Source organism: Sycon ciliatum, chromosome 1, assembly GCF_964019385.1.
Source record: "Sycon ciliatum chromosome 1, ocSycCili1.1, whole genome shotgun sequence".
Lineage (NCBI taxonomy): Eukaryota > Metazoa > Porifera > Calcarea > Leucosolenida > Sycettidae > Sycon > Sycon ciliatum.
The window spans coordinates 62711256-62724944 of record NC_088643.1 but is presented as its reverse complement, the minus strand read 5'-3'; the positions used below and the strand labels follow the sequence as shown (position 1 = coordinate 62724944).

At 47.0% G+C, this 13689-nt stretch overlaps 1 protein-coding gene across 1 annotated transcript in view; it reads left to right on the top strand.

Moving 5' to 3' along the window:
• LOC135804784 (phospholipid-transporting ATPase ABCA1-like) overlaps nt 1–13689 on the top strand; it is a 77786-nt gene that overhangs the window by 13754 nt on the left and 50343 nt on the right. The window contains exons 8-19 of the mRNA XM_065318739.1: nt 2049–2219; nt 2759–2848; nt 3301–3393; nt 5436–5489; nt 7323–7470; nt 8576–8753; nt 9416–9545; nt 9791–9967; nt 10693–10936; nt 11173–11284; nt 12217–12411; nt 12827–12941. Coding sequence (XP_065174811.1) covers nt 2049–2219; nt 2759–2848; nt 3301–3393; nt 5436–5489; nt 7323–7470; nt 8576–8753; nt 9416–9545; nt 9791–9967; nt 10693–10936; nt 11173–11284; nt 12217–12411; nt 12827–12941 — 1707 coding nt within the window. The remainder of the gene's footprint in view (nt 1–2048; nt 2220–2758; nt 2849–3300; nt 3394–5435; nt 5490–7322; nt 7471–8575; nt 8754–9415; nt 9546–9790; nt 9968–10692; nt 10937–11172; nt 11285–12216; nt 12412–12826; nt 12942–13689) is intronic.

Here is a 13689-nt window from a genome sequence, read left to right as displayed (position 1 = left end):
GGCGAGAGGTGGCTCCACAGACACACTGGAGCAAACCTCGGTCAAGGCAACAGCGAACAGGTCTCGTAGTTCATTGTGTCGAATAGTTGGGAATCCACCAAAAGCACAATTCAAAGCATGGCTAGTGGAAAAACCCGCCCCACAAGCACATACAGCAGGGGTGTCACGCAGCGGCCAGTCATAGCGTAACGCAATGGCATCGCGAAAGTCTCCCTTGGATAATTCAAAACCATGCTCAGCAATAGGGAGCGCCGACAGCCAGGATGAAACACCTGGGCGACCCAGTTCTTCCACGCGACGATTAACTTCCAAAGACAGGTGCGATTGAAGAGCACGCAAGCGCTCTGCCTGTCGCTCACGCGCCACTTTACGACACTCCCGCTTGGCACAAGCTACGGCGGATAAAACTCCATCAACCTCATCCGGACCATCTGGGAACTCCTGCCTCCGAATGAGCGTCGTGAGACCCTCGGTAATACGGCCAGAAGCCTCCAACTGCTCCCTCGCCATCTCGACAACAGACGGCAGGCCAATGCCACCGAGCCGAGCAGGAAGCCGAAGAAGCGAAAGTTCAGTGTCCGTAAAGGACGACCGTCCGGTAATGGCACGGAGGAAAGCACCTGCCAAAGCAATATCAAGCTGCTCAAGTGACTCGGGAGCTATCGCAGTGGTCCGAAGTAAGTAATTCCAACGACCCCGCAGCCCATGTACTAACGCGGAATACGCAGCATGTGGCTCTGATACCGCGAAACCACTTAGTTTATCAATTTGACCACACCACTGGGAGACTGCGTGATGCACGAATGTGTTAACAAATTCCTCAGATCCAATAGGACTACCCAGATATTTCACCCCACTAGTGACAATCTGGATGCCCGTGCCGATGAAAATACGTTCAGCTTCCTGAAGAAACTCAGGTTTCACAAGCAGCTGAGTTTTTTCCCAATTAACATGATACCCATAAACTTTGCCACGTTCAGCCAGCATATCCAACCATCTACGCAATTCAAGCAGCCTACCAGCACCAGCAGAATCATCCGCATACCAATCCTGAAGTATTTCAGAGTGGGCTGTGTGTAATTCCTTGATCAGAGGAACAGTCGATAGGGCATACAGTGGCATCGCCAGAGGATCACCTTGGGTTGTACCCTCTGCCGATGCCAACTCCCCACCTCCAGTTACAAACAACCGCGCTGGTTTGGCATACGTATTATTCGCCAATAAGGAGAGAGCTGGGCAAGTATACTGGATATTGTGTAAAGCGACATTTCTATTTAAATTATTGAAAGCGTTGCTGGCGTCAACCAGCAATACACCCTCGGTGTCATGAGTCGCAAAGCCATCCCGCATAACCTGAGTGGCTGCCTCAATACCAGCCGGCAAACCACTACAGGTTTGAATGTAACCGCAGGCGTGCTGTATTTGTGAGCGAGAGATTGAGATCGCAGCCTTGACTACAAGCCTGCGCATCACTTCACAAACCCCAATGGGGCGAACGCCTGGATTTTTATTAAGAGCAATAAGGCGACAAGACGTGAAAGGCAGTAGTGCCTCACCCGAGATTGGCTTTGTACACAGCGCTCTTGCAAAAGCAGCTAAAGCTTCGCAAATCTCTGTGGAAGCACCTTTAAATGCGGTGCACACCCGACGCCATGAGTGGGAATCGCAATGGTTCCGTGATGTTGGCTGCAAACAGCTACCTGTGTACAAGTCTTTTTTGCTTGATTGACATCATAATCAGTGCATCTATCGGATCTGTATATTCCACATTTGATGCGGCATGGCAGAATACTGTAAAACATTTAATTTTAGGTGCATTAAAATTTCGATGCCAGAAACCTGCCAGGTTTCAGGTGTAATGTAGAATTAGGTGACCAGCATTCCCTTCACATACGTGCATACTCTGGTGCCTTTTAGGTGTAATTTAAATTTAGGTGCCTGGTTTCTCTACCGAAATCACCGAAATTAAAGTTACACCGAAAATTATATGTTTTACAGTAGATGAATGTAGGCATCTGTCCTCTTTCATTCATGTCCACTCCATGCAGTTGCTACTCCTGACCACCAATGATGAGTATACCATCCGCAACACACCCGTGGCTCCTCTCTGTAACCAGCTTGGCACGCGAGTTTCTCAGCTGTCGTGCCTCGTGTCCCTACAACCGTCCAGCCCTGGCAAATATCCGCTGCTTTCTGGCACGCCAGTCCTCTTCCACGGGGTGAGTACGACAGTATGCTGCTTCTATACAATTTAGAGATTTGCTACCTATGCATGATGGTTGCTTCAAAGGTGAAGCTTGACCAATAGATGATTCATTACCATCGTTCATGTGTTTGTATTTTCAGGAAAAGATAATCTGAAAGGTACTAATGCAGAACATGCCCTTTCTCAGTCCAGGAAAGGTGGGAAAGCTGTTTAGCAGGACTGGATGTAGTTGTGCTCTTTGTGCTTATTGTTTGATTTTAGTGTTCTCTCTGTCTCCATCTTTGTTCTCTCTGTCTCTCTTGCTGTATGCATGTGTGTCTCTCTTTCTCTCTCTCTCCCCCTCTCCCTCTCTCTCTCTCTCTCTCTCTCTCTCTCTCTCTCTCTCTCTCTCTCTCTCTCTCTCTCTCTCTCTCTCTCTCTCTCTCTCTCTCTCTCTCTCTCTCTCTCTCTCTCTCTCTCTCTCTCTCTCTCTCTCTCTCACACACACACACACACACACACACACACACACACACACACACACACACACACACACACACACACTCTTCACAGGTGAAGTTTGATCCTTTGTCTGTGAATGCCACGCTTTGCACTCCATTCCTCTTCAACAAAGTGTTTGAGTTTGAGCGAAAGGAAAGTCAGGTAAGGTGGTCCACCATATGATTGTCCCATTGTCACATTGTCGCATTGTCTCAGTTAGTACTTTTCACTTCTTTCATTTTGTTCAACATCACCCGGCATGTCAGGTGACTGCCAGTAGTAGTAGTAGTGATCTTGCTGGTAATTATTCACCCCGGGTGTGCACGCGATTCTCTTATTGGGAAGGGACATTACGCTTTATCTGTAAACACCCATCGTACTAAGACTACTATTACTAATAGACCAGCAGTTATTGGACATTGTGTTGAGGTGTGCAAATATTGTGTGAAGTTTGGCATGGGTGGCCACACTACCATCCACAACATAAGCTCTGACTAGCTCTCTCATCACTTGTATGCGCCATAGTTTAGTTATAGCAATGTTTCTCATGCCATTCGCTCTCCTTTGAGGTGATGGAAACATGAGTTCTGCCCTGTTTTCTCTGTGTGCTCTAGCATAATGCTCAGCTGGTCCTGTGCAGCTTGCCTTCCCCGGTGCAGATAGCTGTGCTAAACAGGCTAGTAGATACTTCCACGTCAGACTTTGTGGTATGTTTGCAAGCTAGTGCAATGATGGCATGCACTGTATTGTTCATGTAAGCAAGTCGTCATGACGAGCCAGTACGCACGTTTGCTGCAACAGAGCTTTGGATGCGGTCACCCGTACCTGTGGGTTGAAAGCAAGGTTGCATCCAATACCCTATCACATTGTTGAATCTCATCACTGTGTCAAAGCCGGACACCCATTGGTAGCGCTATCTGAAGACAGTGCTCTCCCAATATTAGGGGTGAAAGTTGGCACTGAGATCCCGAGTTCGAGTACTCTGATTTTCTCCGATCGAATATTCGAGTATTCGAGTATTCTTGATATCCTAAAAATCGCACACCAAGGGCCTTAAAAATCACATGGTACAACCCTGATTGAACCAATTGGCAGTCCTTTTCTCGAGTGTATTGGTTGGTGGGTCATTTGGGCTCTCTCTACTCATGTACAAATGCTCACCACTGTTAGAGAACATGCAAAACTCATGTACCTCTCGTCCACCACACAGTTCCAGGACAGACGTCTTCTTTCTCACAACCAACAACCGTAGCACTGGGTTACTACTGACTGATTTTCTATCATGAAGCAGAACATTAGTAGGATAATACAATAAGATGATAGGTGAGAACCATAATGCATAGGGCGAGCAGAGATCGGAGATCGTGCAAAATGGTGCAAACAGAACATAGCAAAGCAGGCAAGTCACTTGTCCGAGGCCATCACACAGATGGCAGACAAGGTGCTTCCACCCAACTAAATCTATTGCAATGTTGACATTGCAATGCAACTTCCTTGTGCACAGGCACACTTGGCAGTTTAGATCACGTTCCAACGCCCTAATAATAGACATCACTAAGGCACAATGCAATCATCGCACACGCAGCATGTACCATTGCGGTAGTCTGTAACAAGGCCTGACCTCATGCCTCCGCATCAACAAACCACACAAAGCTGTTCCTGCTCTAGCAACTAAGCACACACGAAGCAATGCATATGTCACCAACAGCACGATTATACTTCACCACACACTCTGTACATCAATATCTGCTGACTGCTGCTCTGAAACAGTAGACTTCTGTGGTAAATGCATGTACCATGTTTGAGCGAGGACTCTGATTTATTCCGAGTACGACTAAAGTTGAAACATCCAAACGAGTATTCGAATATTCGGTATAATTGTTTCACCCCTAATAATAATAATAATGACAGTTCGCATTTCACTCATTGCATGAGGTCAACGCATCTGTTAACAATTTCGAGCCAAGCAGCTCTATCAGAAGCAGATTGCACAGCATCCAGAAGCGACAGATTAATGCATTGTAAGTCTTTCTTGACAACGTCGATCCATCTCAGACGTGGTCGTCCTCGGGGTCGTCGTATGTCTGTTGTGTTGATTGACATCAGGAGGGCTTGGAAAGAGGACGATTCTTCGCCTTCCCTCACTACATGGCCGAACCACAGCAGTCTCCGTTGCCTGCAGACTTGGGATAGTGGGGTCTGCTCGGTTCTGGCATACAGCGCTGTGTTCGAGATTCGTTGTGGGTACGTGATACCAATGATGGTACGTAGTTTCTTCCGGTGCCATACATTGACGACGTCGGTTAATGTTTGCGATAAGGTCCAAAGCGCACAATTATACACCCCTACCCAATATAAAATGTACACTAATGGTTTGGCCCAGCGCAGCAACTCAAGACGAAACAGTTAGACGGCCCGGGCTATTCTGCACCTTCTACATCACCACTCTTACGCAAAGGCAGAATAGCGGTGACCAACAGACGGAAAGGGACTTTGGTCTCTGCTGTTCTGCCTTTGTGCAGTACGCTCTGCCCTGGCCTCTGCTTTGGCTTGGACATAGGCACTGTGTCACCACTCTTACATAATTGTATTTTTCTATCTTGCTGTTGCTTTGGAAAAAAGGAAACAGCGTGGTAGAACATGACTGTATGTTAGTGTGTTGCGTAGTGGTTGCCTGGTGTTCATAAAGTTGTGGAGCACATGAAAGTATTAAATTGTCTTCTTTTCCACTTTTCTTGATTCTCTTTAGCTCCCTAGTTTCATAGCGGCAGGTAACCCGAAGTTGGCCAGACTACCCGCCGAGGTATGTTTGTGCTTTGGACGTTGTACATGTAGTGCTAGTGGTGGTGGTTAGGTTAAGGGGGGGGGGGGGGGTTGGCGGTAGACGATGTGTTACGGTGGGATATGTGCAATACAACTGTTCATAGTATGATGATGATGACAGCATGCTATCACACGGCGGACGGAGGACACACTTCGTTGAAAACTATGCTCCTGGCTGCAACAAGAAAGTGTGCCCTCCGCCTTATGATATGCTGTCATTATCATCTCGTACATGTTTAACTAGCAAGCAAGGCTTGCATATACCAATGGCGCGTTTGGTTGGTACAACCTAGAACAGGATTCACCAGAACAGCGCGTTTGGTTGGACTGCACCTGTTCTGGGTCGGCCAGGACATGTTCTGCTTGCTCCGGCCTTGAGGGCGCCGGGGCAGATCAAGCAGTTTCACTTTTTCACATTGAAACCTGGCGGGAACATCGATTTTGGTCCCAAATGATCATATGTATGCGCTTTTGGGTTGGACTCGTTGTACTGTACAAAGTGACCAAGGTGACCCGTACACCAATGCACTACGTTTGGCACACTTTCACAAAAAATGTGCTCTGTTTCTGGAGTACCGTTTAGTTGGCATGAGGCTGCTCCATGTGTACCAGCTGTTCGATCCTGTTCTAGATCGCACCAACCAAACACACCCCAAATGTTCAGAGCGTAGTGCATTGTGCAATGTGATTGTACTCTGATCAGTCATTACCCACCATTGTGATATTTTTTTAGTGGTAATGTGTCATGCAACATGTAACATATAACCCTTGCAACATGTTCGTACCAATGCACACCTTCTGCCAGCTACCAGAAAAGCATGGTCAGTCACAATGTATGACTACTGGTGCATGGGCACTGTGGTAGAGAGCAAGGGCACACTGTTTTAAAAGTTCTCATCACCTCCTGAGTGTATCGGTCTTGAGAGAGAGAGAGAGAGAGAGAGAGAGAGAGAGAGAGAGAGAGAGAGAGAGAGAGAGAGAGAGAGAGAGAGAGAGAGAGAGAGAGAGAGAGAGAGAGAGAGAGAGAGAGAGAGAGAGAGAGAGAGAGAGAAGAGAGAAAGAGAAAGAGAGAGAGAGAGAGAGAGAGAGAGAGCGGGAAAGGAAAGGGACACTTTAGCACTTCAAGTACACTAGTCACTAGCATACAGTATTCAAGGTACATGTACGTGCACTATTTGTTCAAGTTCTCATTGTCCTTTCTCAAGTGCTGAAAAGTGAAAGTAAAAGTTAGTTTTGTGTAGTTGCTCTCTGTCCACTTGTCCACGGGCTGTCAGCATGCCTAGCAATTTGTTCTCATGGGATATGGAGAAGGCGGTGATGTCAGGACCAGCTCTACGCCATCGAGACACGTTCGTCCCTGCAGCAGCAGCAGGAGCAGGAGTTGGTCAAAACAATCCATCACCGTGTCCTGAACAGGATTTGATAAAATATCTGCTTGACCCTACAGGCAGGAGAATGCAGCGGAAACAGCCATGGTTCGAAACAAGGATCCTTGTATAAGTGAAACTAACTAATATCTCCTCTCTAAAACCATCAAACAAAACTCCTCGCGATGTAGATCTACCTATGGGCTGGGCTATCTCTGAATTTCACCATGTCAGTGCTACAACCTCGTACGATTGTCGCAAGTGAACAACTTACTACTTTTTCACGAAGTCACTGGTATGAATGGAGTGCCCGTGTGAATGCCACTCAGTTGTACCAGCGTGTTCCCGCCAAACACGCCCGTGTGAATGTGCCCTTTAGTAGAAGTGTATTGTAAGTTCTAGCTTTGTTCTTTCTGTTATGTGTTGTGATGTTGTGTTGGCTGCAGATTGAGAACTTGTCTAAACTACTGAAGCGTGTGCGTATGACTGACACTGACCCCATTCTTCGCTTTGTCGACTACCTACTGCGGAACAGAAACGTCAGCCCTCTCAGCGCTGCAACCGTTGCATTCTGCTCTAAATTGGAGAAGAAAGGTGGGTCCACATCAAAATACAGAGTCAGTGTCTCTGTGTGGTGATCTGGAATTTTAATGTCGTCTGCTCTGTTTGTGCATGAGTGTGTGTGTATGTGTGTGTGTGTGTGTGTGTGTGTGTGTGTGTGTGTGTGTGTGTGTGTGTGTGTGTGTGTGTGTGTGTACGTGCGTGCGTGCGTGTGTGCGTGTGTGTGTGTGTGTGTGTGTATTGTAGGACTGTGTTTATGTGTGAGTTTGTATTGTATGTGGAGTATGTATGCCACTGTCCACCACCTACACATAGTTGTGATCTTCGTTTTCCACCATCTTTCTTGTGCCATACTAGACCAATAGAATGGTATTCCCCACCTAATCCATCTACAGCATCGCACCATTTCCAACCCCTAACACCCTTTTAATATTGCGAACAATTCAGCCAGGCCCTCCGAGCTTTACTGATGAAACCTAACAAGCTCGAAACAGTTAGCCGTCCAGAGATTGAGTATATCCTTTTTTTATCACAGCCTCTTTTCTCGTTTGCCATTATTGCTATTTCGAAGTAGAATGTTTGCCCGGGGATCACATAGCGTGAAATTTGAGTAGCCTGGAGAATCTTTTTTCTAAAATGTTTTCACTCGGATACTGAGCCAGTAGCACCGGTATATGTATTTTCTTCTCTTAAAAACAAAAACAAAACAAAAAACAAGTACTAGTAAGCTCTACCCAGTGTTGTGTTGAGCGCGGTGTGAGCAGAGAAAGAATTCTCCTCTGTGTATTTCCTAGTGGCTACAAGTACATAGATAAGGGTCAGCAGCGCCAAAGCAAGAACTGTATTGATGCGGGGTGCTGTAGCATAACGCAGAGAGGTTGCAGTGCTGACATTCGGGGCACTTTCTCACACGTGTTTTCCTATTTCCTCTGCTGCCTAGCTTTACGCCTGCATTGCTTCAAATCTCTTTCATTGTTGTTGTCTGATGATGGCTTTTCGAACCATAAAGCTCTGAGTTACAGCAAATCACTTTTGAAATTAGCCCTTACTCATATTTCCCTTTATGTACCTCTTGTATCACACATGTTTGTACTTCAAAATATTCATACATGTATATGTCCGTGTTCTCCATCTGCAGTTACCTTTATGGATATTCTTGTACTTATTTTGAAACGGCTGAGAGAGCAACGCGGCAGGGAAATGCCGCCCTCACCCACCACACCAGCTCCCACGACTTCCACCGCCTCGGCACATCCCGACGGCAAGATTGAACAACCCAAAGCTAAAGTGGCCAAGAATGTCACCAAAACCACCACGTAAGTGATCTGCTGCATTCCCACTCTTGATATTTGTTGGCTGCCATGCTTTGTACACCTGCACTTTCATGAGCAGATAATCTAGCGTATGCTTACAGGAACATACAATCATGTAGCCGGTTTATAACATAGTGCTGCCACTAATGCGTTAGTGCCTGCGAATACAGACAGCCATACGCATTGAACAATGAAGACGGATGTAGATGCGGTGGTGCTATAAACAAGGCATGTATGAAGCCAGCATGCTCTTGTCAAAAAGCAGCTGTTTTCCGTGATTTTTATGGAGACCCCTGAGCCTCGACAGGACTTCCAGCCTCTGGGGAATCTTGAAATGAATTAATTACAAAATTTACATGCAGCGACATGTTCTTGACACTCTTGTCGGTATATTTGGTTTCTGTGAGGTTTCCATGTGCAGTTTCAGCAGATATCTTTGTGTTGCATTCTTAGATCGTTGTGCTGCTACTGTTGCTATTGTTGTTGTCGTCGTTGTTGTTGTCGTCGTTGTTGTTGTCGTCACTTTCTTATTTATCGTTGTTGCTGTTGCTGTTGCTACTATTGTTTGAATTTGAATTCTTTATTCTCACGATTGTTGTTGTTGTTGTTGTTGTTGTTGTTGTTGTTGTTGTTGTTTTTTTCTGTTTTTTGTGTGTTCTTCCCAGTCCAACACAATCAGTAAAAGAAAGTCAGCGGGCCAGTATCATCGTCAGGCTGCTGCGGCAGATTGAGTCCGGTGCTGTGTACATTCTCTTCTCACCCAACAACGTTCTAGCTGGCACTATTATCAATAAGGTGAGTTGTGTTCGTGGTGTATAAAGGTAGAAGAGGGAATTTAATATTTTAATTCAAGACACACTCTTGGTGATGATTGTGCTCCATTCTTGCTTGGTCTAGGCGGGCGGCAACATTGTATGGCACGTTGGCATTGCCTTAAAACTGTGCTGCAAGGGCTTCTGAGTAAGGACTTCTGTATTTCGCTGTATTGCGTATGCGACTTTATTTCTTGCCTGTTTGCTCGGCACCTTGATGTGTGACAGGCTCTACAACCCTTCAATGAACTTCTCAAGGGCATTGGGACATCGGCAAAGGTCTTTGCTGAGCAAACTACAACGCTGGCCGACTCGCTGGAGCTGCTGGAGACTGCATCGCGATCCCCTGCCGCTTCTGCCTTCCTGGCAAGCCCGCTGTGCACCACTCTTCTGCCAGTGGCACATGTAAGCATGCTGATATCGTTCTAACGTTGTACGTGATTAGCTTGTCAAGTGGCACTACAGTCAGTTTCAAAAAGATTAGCAATCCTGGCGATCGCCCGGGGAGTTTGCCGTCTTACCGTATGCGCGCTCGAGAGCTGGCTGGGAAAACTCACTGTGAACTTGAAGAAATAATCCGCGCAAAAGCATGAACAGAACAATTTGCCGTGTCCTAACAAGCCATTCTATGTATTTTGTTGTCCAAATTTCCCTTATCTTCATGCTTTTTAAGACCAAAACCTGATTGCTAATCTTTTTGAAATGGACTATACACAGTCAGGCAGCATACAGCATTCGACGCCTTCTAAGGTATCTTTTGACTAGCTTCAATACCTGTCAAGGTATGGTCATATTGGTGGGCCTGCTTATCATCTTTTTCGTTCTTTCCCTCCGGTGATGTGTGCGTGTGCCCTTGGATATGCATGCATGCATGTATGAGTGAGTGAGTGTGTGTGTGTGTGTTTGTGTGTGTGCGTGCGTGTGTGCATGCATGTGTGTGTGTGTGTGTGTGTGTGTGTGTGTGTGTGTGTGTGTGTGTGTGTGTGTGTGTGTGTGTGTACGTGTGTGGGTGTCTGTGTGTGACTGTAAATGGGAGCGGGTGTTACACTTTCATGTCGATGTTTCCGATGTGCATGTGGCTACTGTCTTCCAATGTGCATGTGGCTACTGTCTTCCACATGCGCATGCAGCCGTACGTCAAGTTCACGTGCCGTTTCCTCAGCGCTCTGCAGCCTGGATTTGAAGGCAGTGACCATGAGCTTGTCGTGGATGAAATCGTGACGGCGATCAAAGCCAGCAGCTTGGTTGCGAAAGGCATTCATCATAAGTTTTCGTCGGTGAACCTGACGGAGAGAGTGCAGGGTGTGCGCAATGAGACAGCACTGACTGACACTGCCATGTTGCTATCTCAGCAGCAGAAACTCATGTATGCCGGTAAGTCTACGAGTATTTTATGCTGATTCTCTGGTTGAGACTCTTGTCTCCTCTGATATACCTGAGCTGTTGAACACTTCAAGAGTTGCTCCTATTCCGAGCATTTGCCTGAAGTTATCAGTTCTTCCTACTTGCCACCATAGCTAGCTAGCACACTTACTATGGCTCTTTTTGTTATAGTGATAACTGTCAGTAATTTGCTGGTGTACTTTCTCTTCTCCACCATCCTTTTGCAGGGATTGTTTTCAAGAATTTGCCGAACAATGGCACCCAGCTGCCACGACATATCATCTACAAGATCCGCCAGAACTCCACGCTGGTGCCGTCGACGAATCGCTTACGTAAATTGTGAGTCAAGCTTTCAATTTGCCCGCTGTTGCTCCCTAGGTGGCAGCAGGCATTGCTGGTTTTCGTTTGATTCTCAGAATTTTTTCTAAGGATTCAATTCTCTGCAGAATTCTTGTGATGCGTGTGGGCATGTGGGCACGTCGATAGTACACCCATCTTTACCTATAGGTCTGAGTATAGGATGTATCCTCATTGTCCGATGCCTATGCCCAGTGGTTTTGTGACATAGCAGATCTACCCTAAAGGTCGCTGTTGTGTAGCGTTTGCACATGCCTCAGCACACCTAGTTCTATTAGTTCTCAACCTGTGGCACTGAGCCCGGGCCCAGACTCGTTATATACTACTGCATGCTCGATTTAGAAGCAGGTAAAACTCACGAGCAACGTGAGAGTCAGACTGACCTTTCTGCATCCGCTGCCACAAGCATGACAGCAGCTCACCCTCGCTGCTGCGAATGCAGGCATTGCATGACAGCAGCTCTCCCTCGCTGCTGTGAATGCAGGCATTGCATGACAGCAACTCGCCCTCGCTGCTGCGAATGCAGGCATTGCATGACAGCAGCTCGCCCTCGCTGCTGCGAATGCAGGCATTGCATGACAGCAGCTTGCCCTCACTGCTGCGAATGCAGGCATTGCATGACAGCAGCTCGCCCTCGCTGCTGCGAATGCAGGCATTGCATCCGCAACCTTGGTATAATCAGGCGTGGTGGTGGCCTGGCACGAGCGAAACTTCCCAAGCTGGTTATGTTCTATAGCAGACTTGAGTAGCCGGTTGTAGCGCAGAGGTTTACTTTACTTTTACCCGATTAAAAGCCGACCCTGGTTCTTGGCTGCAGGGATCGACTAATCTTCCCCACCTCTCCTCTTATACTTGTTCAGCTTCATATCAGCCCGTGCCACTGTTTTGCTCTTCTTCACTGCTTCTTTGTGCAGCACGTGGTCGCCTGGTCTGTGCGTGAGTCGTCAGAACTGTATCCAGTACCAGCTTTTCGGCTTCAACTTCCTTCAGGATATCCTCGATCGGGCCATCATGAAGCTTCAAGCGAATCTCACCGAGGCTGAGTCTGCCGCACAGCTGCCCGGTGCATGGCTGCAGAGCTTCCCGTACCCGTGCTACCTGGACGACTCGTAAGTAGGACTCGGTCCCTGCGCGGCATGCAGCATGGCACTGGAGAGAACGAGTGCTTGGTACTGTTGGTGTAAGACCAAGCACAGAGGATAGTGGCACTCCTTCTTTTTCAGTGCTTTACTAAGTGGCCTGTGCTGTCGAGAGTACATGTACATACCGTACCCCCCCCCCCCCCCCCCCAGCTCTCTTCTGGTCACTTTGCACTGTTTGCTGGCTTAGCCTATTGAACCATGTCACGTGATGTGAAGTTCTGCCATCGCAGCACTGGATTAGAGGTTGTACAAACAGGTGAAGCCGTATGGTCGGGACCATTTTCACTGTACATTGTATTCGCCAGCCTTTGAGGAAACCGTTCGTTTGCTGCTTTCTGAATCTGCATAACCCGCTGCTGTTGTGACTCTCTGTCCTGTCTAGTTTCACACAATCCATCGCTAGAACTTTGCCATTGGTGCTTATCCTGGGCTGGGTGTTGTCTGTTGCGTCTCTCATCAAGAACCTAGTCTATGAGAAGGAGCACAGGCTGAAAGAGGTATGTACATTGCTGTGTGCACCAGTTCTCTATGTGACTATTGTACAGTGAAAACTGACAGTGAAAAGCAGTCTTGAAGTACAGTTAAGTTACCGTATTATCCCCAATAAAAGTACTATTTTTTTCAAAGGTAGTCTGCCCCGTGCTACTAAAGGAGACTGCACTAGTAGTGGAGACTCTTCTTTTATTGGTTGGGGCAAGATTGATCGCCTGCTATGGGTGTCATACCACTCATAATAATAATAATGATGATATCTTTCGGCTGTAGATGCCTTCAATAACACTCCAGCTAAGGTAGCATGCGCTGTAGAAAGGCACAAAGCTGATTAATGGGTAATTGATTGATGGGTAAGAAAAACGAAGTAAAGTGGATCCAGGTACACGTACCCCAGTAATGCCCATCACATCATTCTGGCATGTACTACTGAGTACTATTTGAGACGTGTCTCTTTATATTTCCAATCCACGCTCAATCCACGCTCAACATGCACTAGTATTGGAGACGTACTAGTATTGGAGACGTGTACGTTTATGAAGGAAAATACGGTATCTGTTGTGTTGCCTGTACACCCTGGCCATTCTTTCACGTTGGCATAGTAATTGCTTTGTGTTTTGCCCGTGAAAGTGGCTTCGGTTTGGACTTTTGAGGTTCAGGTGCTCCTTACAACGTCTGAACTAAGTTACTGGCTTTGAGCTATATAGTATTTAGTGTCATCAGCAAGTGCTGGTGTGTCGATATGCATGCGCT